The sequence below is a fragment of the Ailuropoda melanoleuca genome, chromosome 1, assembly GCF_002007445.2.
Source record: "Ailuropoda melanoleuca isolate Jingjing chromosome 1, ASM200744v2, whole genome shotgun sequence".
NCBI classification, from domain to species: domain Eukaryota; kingdom Metazoa; phylum Chordata; class Mammalia; order Carnivora; family Ursidae; genus Ailuropoda; species Ailuropoda melanoleuca.
In genome coordinates, this window is record NC_048218.1 from 175,209,428 (window position 1) to 175,236,676 (window position 27,249).

The 27,249-nt window shown below is 35.4% G+C and overlaps 2 protein-coding genes across 8 annotated transcripts in view; one reads left to right on the plus strand and one right to left on the minus strand.

The window, feature by feature from the left end:
- LRRN3 (leucine rich repeat neuronal 3) overlaps nucleotides 1–4,418 on the plus strand; it is a 36,158-nt gene extending 31,740 nt beyond the window's left edge. For 2 of the 3 annotated variants that reach the window (XM_034670668.1, XM_019795038.2), the window contains one exon: nucleotides 1,864–4,418. In XM_034670668.1, coding sequence (XP_034526559.1) covers nucleotides 2,223–4,349 — 2,127 coding nt within the window. In that variant the 5' untranslated portion in view covers nucleotides 1,864–2,222 and the 3' untranslated portion in view covers nucleotides 4,350–4,418. The remainder of the gene's footprint in view (nucleotides 1–1,863) is intronic. The other variant, XM_002915049.4, reaches the window with a different exon arrangement.
- IMMP2L (inner mitochondrial membrane peptidase subunit 2) overlaps nucleotides 1–27,249 on the minus strand; it is an 816,344-nt gene that overhangs the window by 438,894 nt on the left and 350,201 nt on the right. The window lies entirely within an intron of this gene.

A 27,249-nucleotide genomic window follows, 5' to 3' on the forward strand; every position in this document is an offset into this window, starting at 1 on the left:
CTAAGTGAAGTAAGTCACACAGAGAAAGACAGATACCATATGATTTCACTTATATGTGGAATCTAAAAAGCAGAACAAATGAACAATAAAAAAACACAAATATACTCATAGGTACAGGGAATACACTGGTGGTTGCCAGAGGGGAAGGGAGTGGGGAGATGGGTGAAATAAGTGAAAGGGATTAAGAGCTACAAACTTCCAGTTATAAAATAAATATGGCACAGAGATGAAAAGTTCAGCATAAGGAATGTAGTCAGTAATATTAATAACCGAGTATGGCAACAGATGATAACTACACTTATGGTGGTGAGCATTTTGTTATGTGTATAATTGTTGAATCGCTATGCTGTATACCCAAAATGAATATAATATTGTATGTCAACTACACATCAATTAAAAATTAAAATATTTTAATTAAAAGTGGAATTTTAGATCTGCAAACAGATGAAGTAATGAAAAAAGAAAAGCAAAGACACTTTTAATTCAAGATAATTAGTAGTTATCTGAACTTCATGATCCAGATTTTAGATAAAATCACGTCCCAGGGCACCTGGCTGGCTAAGTCAGTAGAACGTGTGACTCTTGATCTTGGGTTTATAAGTTTGAGCCCCATGTTGAGTGTAGAGATTATTTCAAAATAAAACCTTAAAAAAAAGCACATCTCTTAAAGGATATGAGGAAAATTAGGTGTGACTTTGAGCTGCAAATTTATGATTTTGAAAAACAATTTTTTTATTAAAAAAATGTTTCTCTCTCTCTGTAGAGACTATTTCTCCAAATATATTTGTCCCTGTCCTTGAAACACCCATCCTATCTTAGAACAAAATCAACAGTATTTACAAAATGATCATGCAGCAGATCACTATTGCTGGTAGGCAAAAAGTCCCAGAATGAAAAGTCCAGGCCTGCTCCAGCTTCCTGGACATTTGCAGGAAGAGCTCACTAGCAGTCCAACTGATGGAGTATATATCTAAAAGTAGTGTGGTATTTTAAAATACAACACATATAGAAACTGCAACTTGATTTTGGATTGCTTATTTTTATGTGATAAAGACATCAGTATCCATTTAAAAGAAGGAATACTTAAGTGCCTGTTTTACTGATGTAATAAAGTTACTTTTTCACTGTTAGTGACTAATGGGATGTAAGTTATTTTCAGGGAAAAATAAAACAGTCAAACATTAATCCGAATTTCAGTGAAGAATGACAATATACAGGCACACCTATGGCAAGTGAGACAATCTCTTCCAAATACTGGAAAATTCAAGTCACTTTATACAAAGGAGACTATGGAAAGAAACATGAGTGAAAATGGGAAATCCAGCTAAATACTTTTACACTACTTCTAGTTCATTTCATGAACATGAATTTGTTTCTAAATGTTGTCTCCTGGGAACCTGAGGAACCACAGGCTAAATGATTTGATTGTAACTGAACAGTATTATTTACTTATAAGCATCTAATTTTTCTTCTCTAAGAGAAAAAAGCAAGCCATCATCATTGAAAGTTTTCCTCTTTTTCACTATAACTAATTGTCAAAGAGAATGACAAATATAATAAACAAAATGACCAGGTACAAACAAGTAAAGATTGGAAATAACAGAAAAATTCTGGAAGCATATTCATTATGCTTAATATAATTCCAGCCTTCTAAAGATTCCATGTCTCAGCCTGTCCAATGTGTGGGCCAAGGAAAGTCACAAGAACAGAGTCATCAAAATGTATTGAATTAATTATAAACTTGAAACAATATTATATGTAAGATAATGATAGGTACTTAATGGATATTTACTGATGGTATTTTTTTTTCTTTTGGACTAATTATTCTTCTCTTTTCTTCTTTTCTGTTCCACTTTATTGTAGTCAGCACCATGCTGTTATTCCTGCAAGTACTGAACAAGCATGGGATTTGAATATTACACTCCTAAATAAATGAATTGCTCAATTTCCTGGGACCATCTATACATAACCCATCTTCAAAAAGTGTGTCCGTATTCTATCATAAAGGAGATAGTGATCTTTGTTCCAATATGCGTGACATTTCTGGACAAGACAATTGTGGCACCTGCACTTATTTCCACGAAGAAAAACTTTGCAGTTTTATGGCATTCATCATTTGACAAATGCAACTATTTTCCTGATCAATCAACTCTTACTGAACTTCCTAGCAGTGACTGTGGAATCCTTAAGGGCCCATTAAATTTCTGAAGAAGAAAGCTAAGATGAAGGACATGCCACTCCGAATTCATGTGCTACTTGGCCTAGCTATCACTACACTAGTACAAGCTGTAGATAAAAAAGCGGATTGCCCACAATTATGTACATGTGAAATCAGGCCTTGGTTTACACCCAGATCCATTTATATGGAAGCATCTACAGTGGATTGTAATGATTTAGGTCTTTTAAATTTCCCAGCCAGATTGCCTGCTGACACACAGATTCTGCTCCTACAGACTAACAATATTGCAAAAATTGAATACTCCATAGACTTTCCAGTAAATCTCACCGGCCTGGACTTATCTCAAAACAATTTATCTTCAGTCACCAATATTAATGTAAAAAAGATGCCTCAGCTTCTTTCCGTGTATTTAGAGGAAAACAAACTAACTGAACTGCCTGAAAAATGTCTGTCTGGACTGAGCAACTTACAAGAACTCTATATTAATCACAACTTGCTTTCTACAATTTCACCCGGAGCCTTTATTGGCCTACATAATCTTCTCCGACTTCATCTCAATTCAAATAGATTGCAGATGATCAACAGTAAGTGGTTTGATGCTCTTCCCAATCTGGAGATTCTGATGATTGGGGAAAATCCAATCATCAGAATCAAAGACATGAACTTTAAGCCGCTTATCAATCTCCGCAGCCTGGTTATAGCTGGTATAAACCTCACGGAAATACCAGATAATGCCTTGGTTGGACTTGAAAACTTAGAAAGCATCTCTTTTTATGACAACAGGCTTATTAAAGTGCCCCATGTTGCTCTCCAAAAAGCTATAAACCTCAAATTCTTGGATCTAAATAAAAATCCCATTAATAGAATACGGAGGGGTGATTTCAGCAATATGCTACACTTAAAAGAGTTGGGAATAAATAATATGCCTGAGCTGATTTCCATCGACAGTCTTGCTGTGGATAACCTGCCAGATTTGAGAAAAATAGAAGCTACAAACAACCCACGGTTGTCTTACATTCACCCAAATGCATTTTTCAGACTACCCAAGCTGGAATCACTCATGCTCAACAGCAATGCCCTTAGTGCCCTGTACCATGGAACAATTGAGTCTTTGCCAAACCTCAAAGAGATCAGCATACACAGCAATCCAATCAGGTGTGACTGTGTCATCCGTTGGATTAATATGAACAAAACCAACATTCGGTTTATGGAGCCAGACTCACTATTTTGCGTGGACCCACCTGAATTCCAAGGACAAAATGTTCGGCAGGTGCATTTCAGGGAAATGATGGAAATGTGTCTCCCTCTTATAGCTCCTGAGAGCTTCCCTTCTAATCTGGATTTAGAAGCTGGGAGCTATGTTTCCTTGCATTGTAGGGCTACTGCAGAGCCACAGCCTGAAATCTACTGGATAACACCTTCTGGTCAAAAACTCTTACCTAATACTCTGAAAGACAAGTTCTACGTCCATTCTGAAGGCACACTAGATATAAACGATGTAACCCCAACAGAAGGGGGTCTATATACCTGTATAGCAACTAACCTGGTTGGTGCTGACTTGAAGTCTGTTATGATCAAAGTGGATGGTTCTTTTCCCCAGGATAACAACGAATCTTTAAATATTAAAATAAAAGATGTTCAGGCCAACTCAGTTCTGGTGTCTTGGAAAGCAAGTTCTAAAATTCTCAAATCCAGTGTTAAGTGGACAGCTTTTGTCAAGACTGAAAATTCCCATGCTGCCCAAAGTGCTCGAATACCATCTGATGTCAAGGTATATAATCTTACTCATCTGAACCCATCAACTGAGTACAAAATTTGTATTGATATCCCCACCATCTATCAAAAAACCAGGAAACAATGTGTAAATGTCACCACAAAAGCTTTGGACCCTGATCGAAAAGAGTATGAAAAGAGTAACACCACAACCTTTATGGCCTGCCTTGGAGGCTTTCTGGGGATTATTGGTGTGGTATGTCTTTTCAGTTGCCTCTCTCAAGAAATGAACTGTGATGCTGGACATGGCTATATGAGGAATTATTTACACAAACCAACCTTCACATTCAGCGAGCTTTATCCTCCTCTAATCAACCTCTGGGAAACAGGCAAAGAAAAAAGTACAGCATTGGAAGTGAAAGCAACTGTTATAGGTGTGCCAACAAATATGTCCTAAAAACAAACTAACTAAACCTACTTCAAAGAAAAGCTTAAGACTGCAGCTGTGCTTGAAAAAAAAAAAAAAGCAGAGAAATATTGCTTTCTGGAAAGAAGTTTAAGCTTCACCAATGCTGCTCCTGACCAAGGGAAATATGTACAAGTTCAGCATTTTAATTAACTGGCTTCAAAGGGTACTGTGGCAACCAAATAATTCCATTTTCTAGAACTTTCATGTAACTTTTATGTCTGGACTACAGTTAAAGTGGACAAAAACATTTCTGTATTTTTTTTAAGTATATAAGAGTAGTTGAACTGAGCAATACCTCCTCCTGTGTTGTATTACACATATTAGCCACGAGTTTTTGCAGTGACTAGGTAACTTGAATTGACACGTGGTGTAATAAAATGGACAAATTCTGTAGAGTAGACACAGTGAGTATGTCGGCCTCTTTTATAAGAAAAAATACATTTTGGATTAAAATCAATTGCTTTTGTCTTGTTTTTGTTTCTAAATAAAGAATAATTTCTGGGAAATGTCATCTGACCAGGTATCATTTAAATGACATTTTTTAAAAGTGTTTTTCTAAAATGAAATTTGGAATGCTGAGGCACTTTAATTGGGTTCTGTAATTACATTTTTATAATGCACAAAAATGAAATTAGAGCACTGTATCAGTATTGAAAGGCAATAACAACACTATTTTACCCTTTGTTGACAAAAACAAATCCTCAAGGACACCACTTAAATATTTTCTTAACAAGCAGGTTTTGGAGTAAGATTTAATTGGTAAGTTCACGAAATATAAAGCCAATATCTAAGGAACTGAAAGTTTTATTTCAATAATTAGTAGCAACTCAAATGTAAGCTGTGTGCTTTGCAGAAAATATTGCCAATTTTTGATAGGATTTATGATTTAGGTCTAATTTTCCAACCTCTGTGATTCTCAACACTTAATGTGCTTCACTGTAGTAATAAGCAAATAATCTAATAATTTACTGTGTTGCAAATCAAACAACCAAACATGTTTCACATGTTCCTCCAAAAGAAGGAGGTTTACATACCTACATAGCCACTAACCTAGTTGGTGCTGACTTGAAGTCTGTTCTGATCAGATTGAATGGTTCTTTTCCCCAGGATACCAATGAATTTTAGAATTTTAGAAGACTAGGATTTTCCAAGATTAGGATTTTAAAATTTTACTTTAAACATATTATTAGTAGAATAAGTTTTGTCAGGTTTATTAGTAGAATAAGTTTTATCAGGTTCGGTTTTATAAAATTCTCCCTTTTATTTGGTTCACCCCCATATAAAAATGACATAAATCAGATAATTCCAGAGTTTAATAAAAATTTGAGAGGAAAGTTTTGGTAATACAAGAAAAAAGCTTCTAAAACTAATTTAGAGTAAAAGAGGGGCAAATGGGTGGCACAGTAGATTGAGCATTCAATCCTTGGTTTTGGCTCAAGTCATGATCTCAGGGCCATGAGAATAAGCCCTGCATTGGCTCTGAACCCTGTGCAGAGTCTGCTTAAGTTTCTCTCTCCCTCTGTGCTTCTCTGCCACACACGCATTCTCCCTCCCTCTCACTCTCTGTCTCTCCCGCTCTCTCTCAAATAAACAAATCTTTAAAAAAAATAAAATAGAAGAAAATGATTAAGTGTAGTTCTCTGTGATAATATTTAAGACACCTAAAAAACACAGCTTAAAAAATGAGAATCATTGAAATGCCAAAAACATTACTAATTATTTAAAGAATCTAAAATAGGAAGTATAAAGATTTCACGTAGAGAAAATAACCAAAATCTTCTAGGGTATTAAGCCATATTTCCAAACAAAAACCTAGAGTCCTGCAAAATAAATGTATTTGTGTACCAAAAAAATATCCTGAAACAATAAAAAAAAATCTAAGATAATAGGCTATACTTTTTATAGGCAAATCACTTATCTCTACAAAGCTGTAAGGCTTCCATGTTAATTGCTGCTGTGCCTGTTCATAATCAAGTGTTTAACTTTTCTTACAATAGCTTGCTGCATGTTATCAACATGTCACTGGCCTGTACACATTTCCAGCACTGTAGTCATATCAATTTACTTGTTCATATAGACGTTTACTTTTACGGTAGCCTTGACATTTTCTAATTAAATCCTGCTGTTTTTGACAACGTGGAAGGTAATTATTATGAACTCTTTAAAACAAAAGGACAAACTGTGTTAATTTTAACACAACCAAAATATGAAACTTGCTAATTCAATGTGTTTCCCAAACACAAATTTTACAACCTGATGAATCACTATCTCACAGAGCCTGACATTAGAATTCATCAGTAAGACATGCTCATACATCAAGAGATGTTTCAGCACCATGAACAGAGCTTTTTAGACCCAGGCTATTTGTCAAAAATATAGGAGCTAAAATATGACCTATTAGGAGGCAGGTATTGCATAGGCCAGCAAGAATTTGCTCTGGTATCTTGTATGTTTCTTTTAAACCTATCTGCCTGAAGAACTATAACAAACATAGCATAGAGTTTAAAATGCATTTCAAGCTACATTTTTCTTAGAAAAATTGTAGCAAATAAGCACTCTGAATAGTCACCTAACAGCGAACACTGAAATGAAGTGTTTTTGTTACAGCCGAATAAATACAGGTGCTCAATGCAAATCATGATCTATTTACTTGATTAAAATTTAATATAAATTGCCAGTGAGAGCAAAAAGACATTTGCTTCAATAACAAGAATGCATTTCACACTCTCTACGTTACCTTCTAAGCCCCACATAAAATTAAGCACTAGTCCAAGTACTCAAAGCATATAACTTACAATTTGGTGATATTATATAGATGCAATGGCAAACTTCACCTATAAAAAATAAAACTCTAAAGTTTCTACCACTGTGAATGTCAACAGATCTTCTCACTTTGTATGGAGAAAAACATTTTTTCACAAAAATTATTTTTAAAGAATTATATATTTTCTAATTTATACTATATAATAAAATTCAAATTTTCTGAAAATAAGCATGTCTAGTGAATACAAATAATGTATAAAAACAATGTGAAGCAAACTGTGTCACTGTCAGCAAAGCCAATCAACAATATGCTGCCAGTCATGTGCTATTTTGCCTAGGAAAGAAATGAAATCCATTTAGGATACATGTATCTATCTTTCAATACTTGTTTCCATTCTTAAAATTTTATTCTAATTAGACAAAAAGTTTTTAAGCAAAATTACATATCAGCAAGCATAAGTTTAAAATTATAATTCCTTGGTCTATTTATTTAACTATATTTTCTTTGGTTACTTTCAATAAATATTCACTGCATAGCTGTTACTTGCTGGAAAAACGGAAGTGAACAGGACAAATTTTCCACCATTGAGGGGCTTATATTCTACTGGATTACATGCTGGTTATGTATCACTGCTTTCACAAGTACGTGTCAACTATGTTATTTAGAAGATTCTTCTCAGCCTCAATCCATACTCATAGAAGAATAATACTCAAAAAAATCACAATTTTTTTTCTTGCTCAAAAAAGGTTTTACTTATTGTATGTTGACTTAAGAACTTAATTCAAATTTATTATTGATCTTAACACACACACACACACACACAGACACACTAATACCAGCCTAATACTATCCTTAAACTGGTTAAATCAAGAGGCATGTCAACTTACTATGAAGGAAAACCTTAAAATTTCATAGATTAGCCTCTTATGTGAAAAATCAGAAATGATATGTAAGTAACAAAAAAAGCCAATAATAAAAACAACTAAAAGTTTAAAAATATGTGTTTGCTAAAGAAAGGGTGAATTCCAATGATACATCCGCACAGCTAATGCAAGAATCAGGAAAAAATAATTCTTATTGTATATGTCACTATTAAACAACATCTTCAGCTTCATCCCAGTGTTGGCAGTCTAGGAGATAGCGTATTATGAACAGTGATTAAATTGTGGCTACACTTTCTTTGATCCAATCTCAATCTCTTCCTTCCTCCCTCCCTCTCTCCCTCTCCTTCTCTCCCTCCTCCTCCTCATAAAAAATTATAAGAAACAAGTAAAAGTTTTTTTTAAGTGTATACTTGCCAGGTATGCTTGCTATATTGAACATCCCAAATGGTCATAAACTACAATGATCTTCTCTTCTACCACCTTCTCAGATGGTAATATTCTCACCCTTAGCTCTATAACAGACACTCTATATCATTTTACCCTGACTAATGCATTGCTAACTAGGTCACTGCTTGGGATCATAGCAATATTGTAGTGGAATGAAAGAACCATGCCTAGAATCAAAATGTTATAATCAGCACCATGGAGCTCAGGAAAAAGAAAGAAACTAATTGGGGTTTCAACACAATAGTGGCTGCTTTTGTGTGTTCATTTGTGAAGTGAGGACTCTATCTGTTATTAAGGGTGACCACTACTTTGATTTTTCTTATACCTCTGAAGCAAGCGAAAAATAAAAACACTATTTATACACAGGAATAAAATGACAAAATCGGAGTTCACTCTAAAAGTCGTAATACATATATCTAATCCTAATAAAAATAATTAAAAGATAAATATTTTAAAAAGAATATTGCAGTGAAATATAGATAATTTCCAAAACCTGGCTTGAATATTTTATTAATGACATCACAGAGCTGCGCTTGAATTGACTAGCAAGCATCCAGTATGATCGGGTAAGAAGATCATATGAAATAGAACACAATTCCTTTTTATTCCTAGTAAAAATAGACAAGCCAACAGAGATTTGAATTTATTCTGGTTCACTTTACATACACATCAGAGGGCTCCTACAGCTGTGTTTTAAATAAGCCATATAGTCAATACAAACTAAGGGGTTAAATACATTAGAGATGTATTAATACAACTTTCTCTTAAGAGTGAACTGAGTATTCAAATAAGTAATAAATTCAGAGCAAATATCATATATGATTTCAAAATTATTGTAGAGTGGCCCAAAGTAACAAAGCATAGCACAGAGAGTTATGGTTGACCTTGGCAAGACTCTCAGGAAAATGAACTATAATGGAATTTGAAGACCTCATGGTACTTTGTGTGCTTATATTTGTCTTTTCTGACTCTAATATATCAACAAAAAACTAACAGTATTATGTGACCAATGTAAGGAAAATCCAGTTTCTCATTAAAACATATGGTTCAGTATCTCAAGCTATTGATTCAAAATCCAATTGCAATATCCATTTATAATGTTTACTAGCCACTGGACAAATAATAGAGTAAGCCTGGGACATAATTTGACCATCCTAATCCTAGCACTGAGAGAATAAAAGTATTAAAAGAACAAACAACAACCAAAAAAAACACCTCCCTGTCATTTGTGGTACCAGATTCAGGGCTGGTAAAGAGAAATAGTTCTTAAACCAGGAGAGTTGCCAATATTAAAGCAATATGGTCAAACACACCAAAGGAGTTCCTCAAAAGAATACTTCATAAAGATGAAATTTATTATTAGAATTCAGATCAAAGCCAGACGCCTCTGGTAAACATTCTTTTAATAATAGTTGCAGACACAGTCACATACTCAATAAAGAATATGAAAACATGTCTCCAAAAGAACTTTAAGATTTCTAGGATCCCCTTCCCTGTTTACCAGTCAGTTAATCAATAAACCAATATTCCAGTATATGATTTTCATATTAAGTTATTTATTTTATCAAAGTTTAAAAGACATTTACAAACAGAATCCATTAATTTATAAAATTATGTGATTTTTTTTATTAAATTTTATTTTATTTTATTGTGTTAATCACCATACAGTACATCCCCAGATTCCGATGTAAAGTTTGATGCTTCATTAGTTGCGTATAACACAGTGCACCATGCAATACGTGCCCTCCCTACTACCCATCACCAGGCTATCCCCTTCCCCCACCCCCTCCCCTCTGAAGTCCTCAGTTTGCCTCTCACAGTCCATAGTCTCTCATGTTTCATTCCCCCCTCTGATTACCCCCCTTTTCTTTATCCCTTTCTTCCCCTACCGATCCTCCTAGTTCTTATGTTCCATAGATGAGAGAAATCATATGATAATTGTCTTTCTCTGCTTGACTTATTTCACTTAGCATTATCTCCTCCAGTGCCGTCCATGTTGCAGCAAATGTTGAGAATTCGTTCTTTCTGATAGCTGAGTAATATTCCATTGTATATATGGACCACAGCTTCTTAATCCAGTCATCTGTTGAAGGGCATCTCGGCTCCTTCCATGATTTGGCTATTGTGGACAATGCAGCTATGAACATTGGGGTGCATATGGCCCTTCTCTTTACTACGTCTGTATCTTTGGGGTAAACACCCAGTAGTGCAATGGCTGGGTCATAGGGTAGTTCAATTTTTAACTTTTTAAGGGACCTCCACACTGTTTTCCAGAGTGGCTGTACCAACTTGCATTCCCACCAACAATGTAGGAGGGATCCCCTTTCTCCACATCCTCTCCAACAATTGTTGTTTCTTGCCTTGTCTATCTTTGCCATTCTAACTGGCGTAAGGTGGTATCTCAGTGTGGTTTTGATTTGAATTTCCCTGATGGCTAATGATTTTGAACATTTTTTCATGTGTCTGTTAGCCATTTGTATGTCTTCATTGGAAAAGTGTCTGTTCATATCTTCTGCCCATTTTATGATTTGTTTATTTGTTTCTCGTGTATTGAGTTTGAGAAGTTCTTTGTAGATCTTGGATACCAGTCCTTTATCTGTGGTGTCCTTTGCAAATATATTCTCCCATTCCGTGGGCTGTCTCTTAGTTTTTTTGACTGTTTCCTTGGCTGTGCAGAAGCTCTTTATCCTGATAAAGTCCCATAAGTTCATTTTATCTTTTATTTCTCTTGCCTTTGGAGATGTGTCGTGAAAAAGGTTGCTCTGGCCGATGTCATAGAAGTTGTTGCCTATGTTCTCCTCTAGAATTTTGATGGATTCCTGTCTCACATTGAGGTCTTTCATCCATTTGGAGTTTATTTTTGTGTATGGTGTGAGAGAGTGGTCAAGTTTCATTCTTTTGCATGTAGCTGTCCAATTTTCCCAGCACCATTTATTGAAGAGACTGTCTTTTTTCCACCGGATGTTTTTTCCTGCTTTATCAAAGATTAGTTGCCCAAAGAGCCGAGGGTCCATTTCTGGGTTCTCTATTCTGTTCCATTGGTCGATGTGTCTGTTTTTGTGCCAGTACCATGCTGTCTTTGTGATCACAGCTTTGTAGTACAGCTCGAAATCCGGCATTGTGATGCCCCCAGCTTTGTTTTTCCTTTTCAACAGTTCCTTGGAGATTCGGGGCCTTTTCTGGTTCCATACAAATTTAAGGACTATTTGTTCCAGTTCTTTGAAAAATGTCCTCGGTATTTTGATCGGGATAGCATTGAAAGTGTAGATTGCTCTGGGTAGTATGGACATTTTAACTATGTTAATTCTTCCAATCCATGAGCATGGAATATTTTTCCATCTTTTTATGTCTTCCTCAATATCTTTCAAAAGTGATCTATAGTTTCTAGCATATAGGTCCTTTACGTCTCTGGTTAAGTTAATTCCAAGGTAACGCATGGTTTTTGGTGTTATTGTAAATGGGATGGATTCCCTAATTTCTCTTTCTTCAGTCTCGTTATTCGTGTATAGAAATGCAACTGATTTCTGGGCATTGATTTTGTATCCTGCCACCTTACTGAATTGTTCTATAACTTCTAATAGTTTGGGAGTGGATTCCTTTGGGTTTTCCATATAGAGTATCATGTCATCTGCAAAGAGAGACAGTTTGACTTCTTCTTTGCCGATTTGGATACCTTTGATCCCTTTTTGTCTTCTGATTGCTGTTGCAAGGACTTCTAGTACTATGTTGAATAATAGTGGCGAGAGTGGGCATCCTTGTCGTGTTCCTGATCTTAAGGGAAAGGCTTCCAGCTTTTCCCCATTGAGAATAATGCTTGCAGTAGGCTTTTCATAGATGGCTTTTATGAGATTGAGAAATGTACCCTCTATTCCTACACTCTGAAGGGTTTTAATCAGGAAAGGATGCTGTATTTTGTCAAATGCTTTTTCTGCATCAATTGAGAGGATCATATGGTTCTTGAGTCTTTTCTTGTTGATATGATGTATCACATTGATTGATTTGCGAGTGTTGAACCATGCTTGCATCCCAGGTATGAATCCCACTTGGTCATGATGGATAATCCTTTTAATGTACTGTTGGATTCTATTAGCAAGGATCTTGTTGAGGATTTTGGCATCCATATTCATTAGAGAAATCGGTCTGTAATTCTCCTTTTTGAGGGGGTCTTTGCCTGGTTTGGGGATCAAGGTAATATTAGCCTCATAGAATGAGTTTGGTAGCTTTCCTTCTGTTTCTATTTTTTGAAATAGCTTTAGGAGAATAGGTATTATTTCTTCTTTGAATGTTTGGTAGAATTCCCCAGGAAAACCGTCTGGGCCTGGAGTTTTATTATTTGGAAGGTTGTTTATCACTGACTCAATTTCTTCATAGTTAATTGGCCTATTTAAGAAATCTATTTCTTCCTGTTTCAGTCTTGGTAGTTTATAGGTTTCCAGGAAGGCCTCCATCTCTTCCCAGATTGTTTAGTTTTTTGGCATATAGCTGTTGATAAAAGTTTCTAATTATCCCTGCAATTTCAATGGTGCTGGTCGTGACCTCTACCCACTTCAAACCACTGAGCTTAAAAATAAAAATCCTTCAAATGATGGATATGATACAGAAAAGAGATAAATATAGAAGGAAAGAAAGCATTCATTTCTTTCTACTAACAAAATCTTTATCTATAAAAATATATAAGAATTAACAGATTGCACTGAAAAGAGGAACTACACCAAAAACAACTGTATGAGGGTTAGGGCAGTGAGGGTTTCAGTCCAATGTACTATGTGTGTCTCAGTCCAGGCTCAGGCCTGAAGTGACAATATGATGCTTGAGCTATTTTCCTGGCACATAAAATGTACAGCAATTAATAAATACATTATGACCATATTATTATATTTGAATAAATATGCATTAATATATACTCGAGCAGCAATATAAAAATTAGTAAGTAAGAAGAGAAACATTTACTGAATCCTGAGCATGTGCCCAACTAACAATTTGCTATGGTCTTAAGAAATCCACTCCAGATCTAAAGAAGGGGTGTGGGAAAAATGAACACTTACCATCTTAGTATGTCAGGTATACTAATGAATGTGCCTACTCCCTCTCTTGTCTCTCTCTCTCTCCAATATATATATAAATATATATATATACACACACACACAAACACACATATATATGAATGTCTATCTGTGTGTATATATAATATATACATATATATGTATAAATGTATATTTTTAATTAATTCAATTTTCATGAAATTGTCAGGAGTACAGTATTCACATTCCCATTTTATAGATCAGTCTCATAGAAGTTAAGTAGTTTTCTGCCCCAAGAGAACAATAATAATAATAACAGAGCAAAAAACCAAAAGATACAACATCATGAGAAACAATAACAATCACGTACTCATGCATAATTCACAAAAATAACTAAAAGGTAATATTTTGGAGGAGGGAACAATCCATCAACAATATGCCAGATTTATTAATTGTGCTTGTTATTTTCTATCTATCTCCATCAACATGTTTCTTTATAATATCCTGACCAGTTTGCATGAGGAATTGGAGATGAAGTGCCAGAATTGGTCAACTTACAGTTATTACTTGCTAAAGACCAAAAAGTGAGCACTGGTTTATCAACAACAATAACAACAAAAACCTGCACATACTCTTAAAAATAAAAATTTTAAATTAAGTATATTAACTAAGTACTCACTAGATGAAAAGCACTACTAGGGACTTTTAAAAGACTTTTCTGTGATTATTTCCATGCATCCATTTCATACTTTCAATGTGTAAAAGCTCTTGTTTTTCAATCCCATCAGAAAAGTACAAGATGGTCAATTACCTGTTTAATGTGCTTTCTGACTCCCAGATTATAAGACCATACACAGTAACTCTGACCTCAGAAGGAGAATCTTGCTTAAAAGGTAAGGATTGAGGGCACCTGAGTGGCTCAGTTGGTTGAGTGTCTGCCTTTGGCTCAGGTCATGATCCCAGGGTCCTGGGATCGAGTCCTGCATCGGGCTCCCTGCTCAGGGGGGAGTCTGCTTCTCCCTCTACTGCTCCCCCTTGCTTGTGATCTCTCTCTCTCTCAAATAAATAAATACAATCTTCAAAAAAAAAAAAAAAGGTAAGGATTGAGGGGGAAAGATTTTCCTTTTGATCTTTTGTCCTCATCCCCAACCTTGCCAGTACTGGAACACCACCATCACCCTCGTACAGTCAGCAGTTGGTGTGCTCTGACAGAGTTCATCTTTGCTGGATCGCTTGTCTTGTGTTATAAACCTTGGCTTCTGACGAGTTGCAATGTATGAAATGGAATTCATGAATTGGTTGTGAGGATTTCTAATAAATGAATTTTGTTCTAGGAGAACGAAATTATTTAATAGAAGTTAAATGACACAGATAGTTTTTTGATAAATGGGGCAACAAAAATATTAAATAAAAACTTAACACTGTCAAACTTATCCATGATTAAAACCTACAGATGCCCATCTAGGAAGCTCATCATCTGTACTTCCCAGCAGAAGAAGCAAGGTGGTTCAGTAAAACAAACAAACAAAAACAAACACTTCCACAGGTTAATGAACTTCTATGAAATTAAACTGGCATGCAAAAATAATTTTATGTGTAGAGAAGTTTCTCAGTATTCAGTGAATACTAAATTTTGCTTGCAAATATTTGAAAGTCACTACGATAAACCATGTTCTAATTCCAAATGATATGTCCCCAGTTTGGTTATTTTGTAATGAATCATTGGCATGGTAGAACTCTTTCTACAGAATGAGATTTGGAAAATAATAGCAGCAAAATTTCTAAACAGAAAAGCAAGAAATGGCCCATGTTTTCATTCATACATGAATCTTACCCGTGCACTCTTCATTTAGTGAGGATCTACTAAGCGCTAGCCACAATATTAACTACTAGAGAATCACTATGACTGTGATTGACAAAGTCCTTGACATGATAACATTTATCATCTACAGGTAGGTAACCACAAATGAATCTAGTAATTGCAATAGTGGTTAATAAAAATATGGTAGGCATGGGGATAGCTAAAATATATTTGGGGGATACATGTTATTATAAGGGGGCCCAGAAAGGGTTCTAACAATTAAGACTATCTTTACACAAACTCCCAATTAAAGAGCAGAGAAATGAAGAGAGCAAGCTAGGGGCAGTGTGAAAGTGACAATGTGCGGAAGAATTTGAATAGCATCAGGGTAGTGAATAACTGAAAATTCTGAAGAAGGAAAAAGCTGGAGCGGGCCTTCAGAAAGAAAACTGGAAATATGGGTAAAAAAATCAAACTGAATTTGTTGCTAATAAATAGTTTGGTGGACACTAATATCCAAGGGAAAATGACAAGGTCAAATTTAAAACACTAGGACTAATTGATAAGGCTACAAATACGAGTTCTCCATATTTCAATCCTGTCTCCCTCTGTAGCCAACCCCTAGTCTCCCATGGTACCACTAGTCCTCCACAGCTGAAAATATGAGAAGTGGGAAATGAAAAAGGAAATAGATTTAAGCACACTGTATACACTACCCTCTCAGGCAGGCCTTCCCTAATCTGCAACACACACACACACACACACACACACACACACACACTCAGCACCCTCACAAGCATACACTCAGGTGCACACCCTTCATGTTCAGGATTAGCAGAGACCATTATTTGCAAGTTATTCTCATTTCAGATATTTTAAAAATACATCTCCCATGAAACCAACAAAGGATCAAAATATTACTGAAGCTCTCCACTCTCTCCCCAAAAGGCAGATAAATGAAAAAGACCATAGGTATTTTGAGAAGTTTCCTACATAAAAACTCAAATGTGATATAAAATTAAGGTCTATGTCTTTGAATTTAAGACTGATCTAGTCCCATTTTCCTTCCCAATTGTACTTCTCTTTCAGAAATTTCACAAACATGTGACATAGACTTTAATAAGTATGAGTATAAAAACAGATATAGGAAAACCAGGGGAAAAAACATTGTGTCTCATTTACTTGGACTATGCTTTCTGCAACACCAGACACAGTTCTAATGAGATCTCACAGGTATCACTTTCCTCACACAATAGAAAAAAATTGTCCTGTATTGTATGATTCTAAGTGAGACCTTGAACTCAAAATAACTTAAAATAGGAAAGAGTATTTGTAGAAATACTGACTCACACAAATCAGACACTAATTCTAGATTTTCTCTACTTTCTCACCACTGTACTCTCTCAAGAAGAAAGGTTTTATCAAGATTGTCATAATATAAGTATAATATAGGTTTTCAGAGTAAAGAAGTACATTGTAGCACAATAATTTAAGGTTTGATTTTGAAGATGTACTTAAAAATTAACAGAGGAGATAAGCATTAAAAAGTATAATAAACATAATAAAACATAATGCAATAAAAGAGATAAACATTAGCATAAACATTTGTAGATACTCCTGCTATTAAATTTTCTCAAAAGTGTTTAGAGAGAACTGTGATATATAGACTATTAGTTATTTTTCAATTCTTCAATATCTTATTTGAAAATGTTGGAGATTTTCACCTGAAATCAAGGGGGCAATTCCAAACAGAAAATAAATTGGGTAAAAGCACATCTACTTTCCCAAGATATTTCAAATGCCAGTGTCTGAGTACGCCCAGAAAGACTTCTACAGTAACCTGCTGCTAGCTGCTAATTTGTGGAGAAGACACCAACTCACACTGACGTGTCTGTTTCATTTCACTCTGGGAGAGATAATAGGGAATTCCAGGCCAGGGAGCTTTTAGACAAAATGATTACTAAATAAGTATAATGACAGAGTGGTCTTTGTTTTATTGGTAAGAGTAACTCTCCAGCAGAACTAGGCTGTGGTAGCCAGGTCTACTTTTTTTCAGAGTGAATACTTAAAACACCAGGTAAGAATGTGTACGTCATATTCAAACTATCATCCCATTCTTGAAACAATGTAAGTTTGAATTTCACGGAAGCCAGAAGATACAAAATACTAGAAAGTCTAAGATTAGTAGCCCTAGACTTTGGAACTAAAGTGAAAATTTTAAACTTATGAGGACATGATAAAATTTTACTGATCACATATCTGTAAAGTACGTCTGAAGATATAAGACATTTTCATACACATTATGGCTGGCATTTGAATATATTACCCATAACTACACTGTGATGTCAAAAAAATTATGCTAATCCACCTTGATGAATTATTGGTCATGAGGAAGGAAATACCAAATAAAGTTATCATCAGACAAATTTTCAAACCTGCTGAATCTTTCCACTGCTCCAAAGTGAGCACTATCAAATATCTGTGGATGCCTTTCCCAGTGGCAACAGGCTTATCAATAAAGATTTTTGCTGTATTGAGAAAAGACAACCCTGTGATCTTTACACTATCTGGCTTCAGAAAGGAGCTTTTATATTAAAGCTCTTCTAAAGTTCTCCTTGACTTAAAATCCCAAACTTATCACCAGGATGTCACATCATTCTTTTAAAATATAATATTTTTAAAACATAATTGTATATATCTTAATATATTTTATAACACATAATTATATGATATTAAGAAACTACAGAAAAGAGAGTCTCACATTCTCCATGTCTGCCGTATACACTCTTGTAAAAGCCTGCTGTTTTGCCCTCCACGGAGTATTATCTGGCTCTACAACCTTCACTCTTAGTCCAGGCTAGAGCTGCCCAGACTTTAAAAGTGGCAAAGATATCCAATCTCAGATGAAAGAAGACTTCAGTGCTCACCCCATCACTTCACCAGGCCCATATGCCCCCCAAAACACGGGTAACAGATGTTACCACGCTCTACTAGATCAGCCCTTATATGTCAGCCTGTTATGTGTTTCCGCAAAACTCTGAGAGTTTGATTGTTCCCCTCATGTTAAACTGGACATTTCCTTCTTTCTAGTCTACACCAGTTTTATTTTAGGGAACAAAAGGAGAAAAGAATAAATGTAATATATAGGGCAACCCTACAAGTCCATATGTCATCATGCCCCTATGTCTTTGCTTCACATTGAACAAATCCATGTCCTTCCAGTAATTCAGGTCACTCTTCTCTGGAAATGACCCAAGTCATTAAAGTCTCAAAATACAGGCCTAGAAACAGAACGCCACCCTCCAAGTGTGCCAAACTCTTAATCTCTTTATTTGATTGGGGAGCAATGTTAATCAAATTCTTCCACTATTTTCAAATGAAAACAGCCAACTCTAGGCAGACGAGGGTCATTACACTTGTTGCCAAATCTTGTGATTAGCAACATCACCTATATCATCATCACCAGGACTTAATAAATGCTGAGTCCTAGAATACATATAGATTCCTTTAACCTCTATGAGGAAGATCATAAGAATAGCATATTTTATATTACAGGTGAGAAATTTTAGGTTTAGAAAGTTTAAGTAACTTAGCAAAACTTCACAAGTTATGGGCAGTGATGAAAGGGATTTGGACTTTCTATAAAAGTAAATTGACTGGTTGTTAGCTTACTAACACCTACAGTAAACCTTGGGATTTATCATATGAACTAATATGACCCCTTAGGTAAAGGTCATTCAGTACGCAGGAGGAATGGGTCTTAGGGCAACTTAATTAGCCTCAGAAGTTATCATTGCAGCAGAGAATAAAGAATCTCTATAGTTAGCCATCGTATTCCCTCATACTTTCAAAAGTAAAGCCTGACTCAAACTAAGAACAAGAAAGAACAAGCAAAGAAATCACACCTCTTTGATGCCACAATCGTTAGAGAAATCCATAGAGCTACAAGGCTTTCAGTCACAACCAGAAAGACAACCCCAGCTACTCACAAAGAAAACTAATAAAAGGCATTCCCATATATCCTGGTTGTTTTACAACTTAACTTAATGACAGTAGTCAATTCTCACCATGAGTTAATAAGATGCTGAGGAGGAAAGTATACATTAGAATAAAGCTTGTTTTCTTTTAGCTACTTGGCTTCTGAACTTGTTAAGCTGTACTCCACATTCAAATAAATATGATTGCAACACACACACACACACACAAACACACACACACACACATACAGTTTAAGTTTCATGAAAAAGAATTTTATCCTACTCTGGGCAATATAAACTGATAGTATCTATTCTATTCTAGTTCTTTTTTTTTTTAAATGCTGGATGACCTATTAATTCATTTCATTAACTATTAGGATCTGCAATTGGGAAAACCCTGAGCACAGACTAGTACAGCCACGGTCAGAGAGAAAGCACGAGTTAAGAAATGACTGTGGAAGTACCATTTCGCTCCTTTCTCTTGTCCGCATCAGTTCAAAGCTTAATACTGTTTCTCTTCACTCCAGGAGAATAAGGGAAAGTAAAAGAGAAGATGACAACAGCAAGTGCTGAACTAGTCCTACATGAAGGAACAGAAGAAGGGGAGCATGGCACGTATACACTGAGGCTTGGGAGAGTGGCACGACATGCCCAAAAGGAAGGGTTGGGATTAGAACCCTAATCTGTGTGACCCCGAAGTTCCTAATTTTTTCACAGGTTAGACAATGGACTACAGGAATACAATTAATATTTCTAAAATGCATCTGTCTAAAGATACCATACTAAAAAACCTCTCAAAAGAGAGAAAAAATTAAAATAATTAAATCAGTAAATTTTCAGATAAACTCCTTTTAGATTTCGAAGCAAGAACATCCACTAGTAGATTCCATGGCTTTCAACTAGGAATGTTTTCCTGAGTTTCACTTAAAAGAAAGGAGCAGTGAATAAGCTGACATAAGAAAGCGGCCCACAGCTTTCTTCCCTATGTCTCTGTGCCTCCATGCCCAAATCTCCCTCTGCTCTCTCTTATAAAGGCACCAGTCAGTGGACTAATTCTAGTACGACCTCATTTTAATCCGATTAAATCTGCAAAGACCCTACTTCAAAATAAGGTCACATTCACAGGTGCTGGGGTTAGGACTCGGCTATGTCTTTTCTTGGGACACAATACAACCCACTACAAGCAGAAAGAATACATAAATCTAGGATGTCAACTCTACACTTTATGCTGGCTCAGTTCAAGTTCTAGTAGCAGCAGAGTATGGGTGAAACAGTGTCAAACTCCCTCCAACTTAGTTCTTTGATAACATTTAAAATGTTATCAAAGAAATTCAAACAAATGTGAAATAAAATTAATTTTCAAGAAGAATTCATTCTACATTTAATTTATACTAATTATCATGCTGGAAGAGCCGTTTAGATGCCTTAGGGAAAAAAATTGTTTTTTCTGTTTGAAGTTAAAAATTTCTTAATCAGTGTTTATTTAGTTGCTTTTGATTCATTTCACCATTCCCTAATCATTGCAAAAAAAAGATGTTAAGCCAAAATTACAATTTTCCATTATGCAAAACAAAACTTATACAGAACACTGGCATATTGCTTTATATACTTAGGAAGATCAATTTTTTTCTATTTCACACTTTCAGACCACATTGCTTAAAGTAAGAAAAGGCAAATGTAATCAAGCTTGATAAGCCAAGAAGCCAAGCAAATGATAGGAAAAAAATAATTTGATTTGAAGAGTAAAGACATTAAATTACCACCGCAATGCTATGAATGATAAAAAGCAAAGAGTCAAAAGCAGTTCAGTTTTCTTAAAACCAAGTGCTCTTTCAACAGTTTTACCATAGAACAGAAATCAGTGTTGAATTTTTGTGCAAGCTTTAATACAAATAAGTTAAGAAATTATACTTAAAATCTCGCTTTGAAATACAGTTGGAATACAGATGGATTCACTATTCTTCTGTATAAAACTACTTTAAAATACAAAAAAAATTATCTCAGTATATTTGGCGGATGTGGATAATGTCATATTGCCTAGAGTAAGTAATCTCGATGCCTTTGTTCTACTGGAGGAAACAAGATCCCTCCAGCTAAAGGTTTTCCTCTGCTTTTGTCTGTTCAGAAGTAGCACAGTGAAGGTGACAGTTTTAAAAGGAAAAAAAGTGAAGGCACTCAGTCTGTCCAATGAGTTGGCATCCCTCCAGCACAGGTACTCTGTGCCTTACATTAGCTCCTGGGGCCACAGGACCAATGTAAGAAGGAAACAGTGTGTCTTTCTGTTTAGTTGTGGTAGCTACTTTTTTATGACACAGGCAATATAATTCATCGTTTCTTATTTAACTGCTTAACCCATCTTATATTTGAATAGCCATCCACAAACAAATAAACAAACAGCATAATTTGTTTCGAGTGAGGTGTAATTATAGATACAACCCTGCAAAATGACTTACCATAAATTAAAACAGTCCTTTGAGAAAAGTGGAACACAGCTAAACAAGATTAGAGATAAGGTTCTACCAACATACACTCCTCTTGTTTTTTAATTCATCTCAACTCATATTCCTTTCTTACAAAGTGAAAAGCATAGTTATAGTTGCTTTGCCAATGAGGAATGCCAAAAATTTTGCCATCACTTGCCTGAAATAGCCTAGCATTTGTGCATCCTCAAATAATATAACTTACTTGTAAAACCCTTTAAGGCAAAAGAGAACTGTCTGCATCGATATTCTAGGGAAAAAAATATTGAACATAACAATGCATCCAAATACCACAAATACAGCAGAAAAAAAAAAACACTGCTAAATGTTTTTTAGTTAACATGATTTTTAATAAATTGTCACTACTGATCCCTTTATTTAAAATTATTTATGGCTATTGTGACAATAAATGTGCAAACGAATGAATACTGTGTCCATTTGATGTCAAGTATTTCAGCAACAGATAAGCCAAGGATAAACCGGAAATTTTTATCTTTGCCCTATTTACATTGTACATTGAAGAAAAGTTGTTGGAACTGAGCTAATAAAAGACTAAATGAAGACACAATTTTACTGATTAGGAATCTCAGTGGCACCATTACCCAGAGGCAAAAATCCTAAATGATTCTATGAACAGGTAATAAACTATAACAATGGCCAGAGACTAAGAAATTAAAATGTTAGAAGCTTCAGGATATACAAAGATGGACCAGATATGCACCTTTCCTGCAAGGGTTTAGAGAATTCTGTATGGTGGGGAAAACTATGCAGAAGGAAAGAGAGATAAGGAATACTGGAGCAATTAAGTAGCTTCCAGATACATTTTTGGAAAAATTCCAGATAATAGTAATTAACCAGATCCTGACATGCAAGTTAATTATCTCCCCTATCTAGAAAGTTGTTCTTTTTATAATAGAAGACACATAAGATCATCTTTTTTAGAACAAAAATAGCAACAACTCTCCATTTTCTAAAATAGAAAAAAATACACTTCGCTCTGAATTAAAAACCTATTTTGAGCTAGGAAAAGAAAACACTTTTTAAGATGTATTTCACCTGCTGAAAATGTGGTTTACCTCACAATTCCTTGGGTGGGGGGAGGGGGGAATTAGGATAATTCTTTCCCTGATAAGATTACCTTATGCTGTTGGCATCACCACTTCTTCAGAAATTGAGACTCTAATTTTATTTCAATAGTGTCTCACCTATGAAACCCCAGTTACAATTACATTTCAATTTCCTAATTATGTTGTTTTCTTAGAGTACAATGAGCAGGAGTGGGGGGAAAAGAGGTGGGGAGCAGAAAAGAAAGAGAGACACAGAGCAAATCAATCCCAAAAATTTCAGATACAAGAGACTAAAAGGCAATGTAAGAAAAAAGATAGAAACAGAACTGGAGCAAGAAAAAGAGGGGGGAGAGAGACACACTGAGATTCAGGGGAATTTAAGAGAATGAAGCTCCGTGTCCACTTGAATGAAGTGATAGCTTATTTGCTCTCTCCTAATGTTAGTTTGTGCCTATTATCCCCTGATCTCTACTGCCCTTTAAAAATTGGTTGGCAAAGACAGATATGACATTAAGTGGCAATGACCTGACTAATATGAACATTTTGGACAGGATCATGTATTCCTGAGCCCAGGTGAATCAATACTAGATAGTTTCTGCTCACACATTCAACCTGCACAGTTCAGAATGATGATGAAATTCAAAGTGATAGCTATGTGCCCTTCAAAAACACGATATTCATTTAATATGTTTGCTGTTGAACAAGCTTAATAAAAATTTGCAACGCAAATAATGGGAAAGCTAAAAACTATAACTGGCAGCGGTTAAATAAGTTAACAGGGCCAACCCTTTTTGGCCAGATGGCTTTGTGTGACTTTGGAAATATCTGAACTTCTCACAAACGTCACAGGGTGTAAGAATTGAAGGCATCTCCATCTGCCTCAACTACAAGAACTACTGCTCCTCATTCATGCTTATGGCAATTCCATGCTGTTCTCCAAGTTATTAAGACTATGTGACTGCTTGAGAAGAAAAATTATTTATTCTTCCCCTACAAGTATGAAGCCACTTAGGTAAACAGCTAAGTGACAAAGCAAAGCAAAAATTAATACCACTGACAGACCGGCTAGAAATAGTCTCTTCTTGTCCACCATGCTTACAATAGAGGAAAACATCTATGACATATCATATAGAACTTGAATAATGAAACGGGATAAGAATCACGGAATATTATACCTCTTTTAACTGAAAAATACATGCCTAGTTGGTGGTAGAGTACGACTAGCATTCCTATCTTCTGACTGTTAATCCAATGGTCTCTTTCACTGTGCATCGATATCCATAAATTCTGGCATGGTTAGAACTGGGAGAAAGAAAGGCAGACAACTAACATTAACTCAGCTATTATTTCTGGTTGTTGCCACCACATTCCATACCTATACTACTGATATTAATGCTAAAGTCTTAGATATAATTTGCTAACTAGAAATAATACTATGGAGAATGACCATCTCATTCTCTTATACCTCTGCACTCTTTCCCTCCCATCTTTCCTCAAAATAGAATTTTATCAACTTTAAAACAATTTTTAAAGGATTTATTTATTTGAGAGAGAGAGTGGCAGGGGGAGGGACAGAGGGAGAGAGAAACTCTAAAACAGACTCCCCCTGAGTTTGGAGCCCGATGCAAGGCTCAATCCCACAACCCTGAGGTCATGACCTGAGCCAAAACCAAGAGTCAGTCCACCAACTGAGCCACCCAGGTGCCCCTAAAACAAATTTTTAGAGTTGACATACAGTGCTACATTACTTTCAGATATACAACATAGTGATTCAACTTTTCTATACATTATGTTACGCTCACCACAAGTGTAGCTACCATCTGTCGCCATACAATGCTGTATTCCTTCTGCTGTGCCTTTTATTCCTGAGACTTATTCATTCCATAACTGGAAGCCTCTATCTGCTACTCCCCTTCACCCATTTGTCCATCCCTCCCCCTCCCTCTGGCAAACCCTCAGTTTGTTCTCTGTATTTATAGGTCTGATTCTGTTGTTTGTTTATTCATTTGGTTTGGTTTTTGGTTTTGGTTTGTTTTTTTTTTTTTAGATTCCACAAATGAGTGAAATGATGGGATATTTGTCTTTCTCAGTCTGACTTATTTTACTTAGCATAATACCGTCTAGGTCCCATGTTGTTGCAAATGCCAAGATGTCACTTTTTATTACTGTGTAATATTCCATGGTGTGTGTGTGTGTGTTCGTGTGTGCATGTGTATGCCACCTTTTCCTTATCTATTCATCTCTCAACAGACACTAAGATTGCTTCCATTTCTTGGCTACTGTAAATAATACTGCAGTAAACATAGGGGTGCATGTATCTTTTCAAGTTAGTGTTTTCATTTTCTTTGTGTAAATACCCACTAGTGGCATTACTGGCTCAGGCAGCATTTCTATTTTTAATTTTATGAGGAACCTGCACACTGTTTTCCACAGCACCTGCTCCAGTTTACATTCCCACCAAGAGTGCGTGAGGGTTCCTTTCCTCCACATCCTCATCAACTCTTGCTATTTCTTGTGTTTTTTTATTTTAGCCATTGTGACCAGTGTAAGGCAATATCTCATTCTGGTCTTGATTTGCATCTCCCAGGTGATTAGTAACACTGAGCAAACATTAAAATGATCATTGACCATAATTGACTAGGATTCATTCCAGGGATGCAAGGATGGTTTAATATTTGCAAATCAATAAACATGACACACTGAATTAACAAAACAAAGGATAAAAATCATATGATGCAGAAAAAGCATTTGACAAAATTGGGTACATATTCATGATAATAATTCTCCACAGAGTGGGTTTAGAGAGAAGATAACTCAATAACAGCTATATAAAAACTCCACAGCCAACTTCATACTCAATGGTGAAAAACAGAGCTTTTCCTCTAAGACCAGTAACAAGACAAGGCTGTCCATGATCACAACTTTAAAAATCAACATTCATATAGACATTATTATGAATGATTAGAGCTGAACCACAGAGTAGTATGACTATGATTACATTTTGTTTCTTAAACAATTTTGTATTCCCTACAGATAATCACTGCCTCGTTTCCTTCACTTGCTTAATTTTCTATGTATCTAGAACAATTCATCTTTAAATTCTCTTTAGAACCATAAATCTGCTAACTTCTCTTTTTTAATATAGCATCTTTCCCATTCTCTTTAACACTGTGGGTTGTTTTCTTTTTACTCTTTTTTTTATTTTTAAAAGAGCACTTTTATAGTTTTTATATTAAGTATACTTAGCATCCAGTGCTATATTAGTCTCAGGTGTATAACGTAGTAATTCAACAATTACATACATTTCTCAGTGTTCATCAAGGTAAGTATACTCTTAGTTCCCTTTATTTCATCCATCCCCACCTCGCAAACACCAGTTTGTTCTCTGTATATAAGAGTCCATTTGTCTTTGATTCTTTGTTCTTTTATTTCTTAAATGCTACATATGTGTGAAATCATATGGCATTTGTCTTTTTCTGGCTGATTTCACTTAACATTATGCCCTCTAGGTCCAGCCATGTTGTTGCAAATGGCAAGATTCTATTCTTTTTTATGTCTGAGTAATACTACATTATACGTACATATATACATACCTTCTTTATCCATTCATCTACTGATGGACACTGGGTTGTTTCCATTTCTTTTTTTGGGAGGGGGGTTGTTTCCATTTCTTGGCTATTGAAAATAATGTTGCAATAAACATAGAGGTGCATTTATTTTTTGAGTTAGTATCTTCATTTTCTTTGAGTAAATATCTGCTAGTAGAATTAATGGATCATATGATAATTCTATTTTTTAACTTTTGAGGAACCTCCATATGGTTTTCCACAGGGGCTGCACCAATTTATATTCTTACCAACAGTGCACGGGTTCATTTTTCTCCACATCCTCTCCAAACACTTATTATTTCTTATGTTTTTTATTTTAGCCTTTCTGACACACATAAAGCGATATCTCATTGTGGTTTTGATTTGCATTTCCCTGGTGGTTATTGATATTGAGCATTTCATGTGTCTGTTGGCCATCTGTATGTCTTCTTTGAAAAAATGTTTTATTCAGTTCCCCTGCCCATTTTTAAAATGGATTTTTTTTGGGGGGGGGTGTTCAGTTGTATGAGTTCTTTATATATTTTGGATATTAACCCCTTATCAGATATATCATTTACAAATATCTTCTTAGACTTCATAGATTGCCTTTCCATTTTGCTGATGGCTCCCTTTGCTGTGCATAAGTTTTTATTTTGGTATATTCCCAATAGTTTATTTCACTTTTGTTTCCATTGCCAGAGAAGACATATCTAGGAAAATGTTTCTAAGGCCAATCCAAAGAAATTACTGCTTATGTTTTCTTCTAGGAATTTTATGGTTTAAGGTTTTGCATTATGTTTTTAATCCATTTTGAGTTTGTTTTTGTGTATGGTGTAAGAAAGTGGTCCAGTTTCATTCTT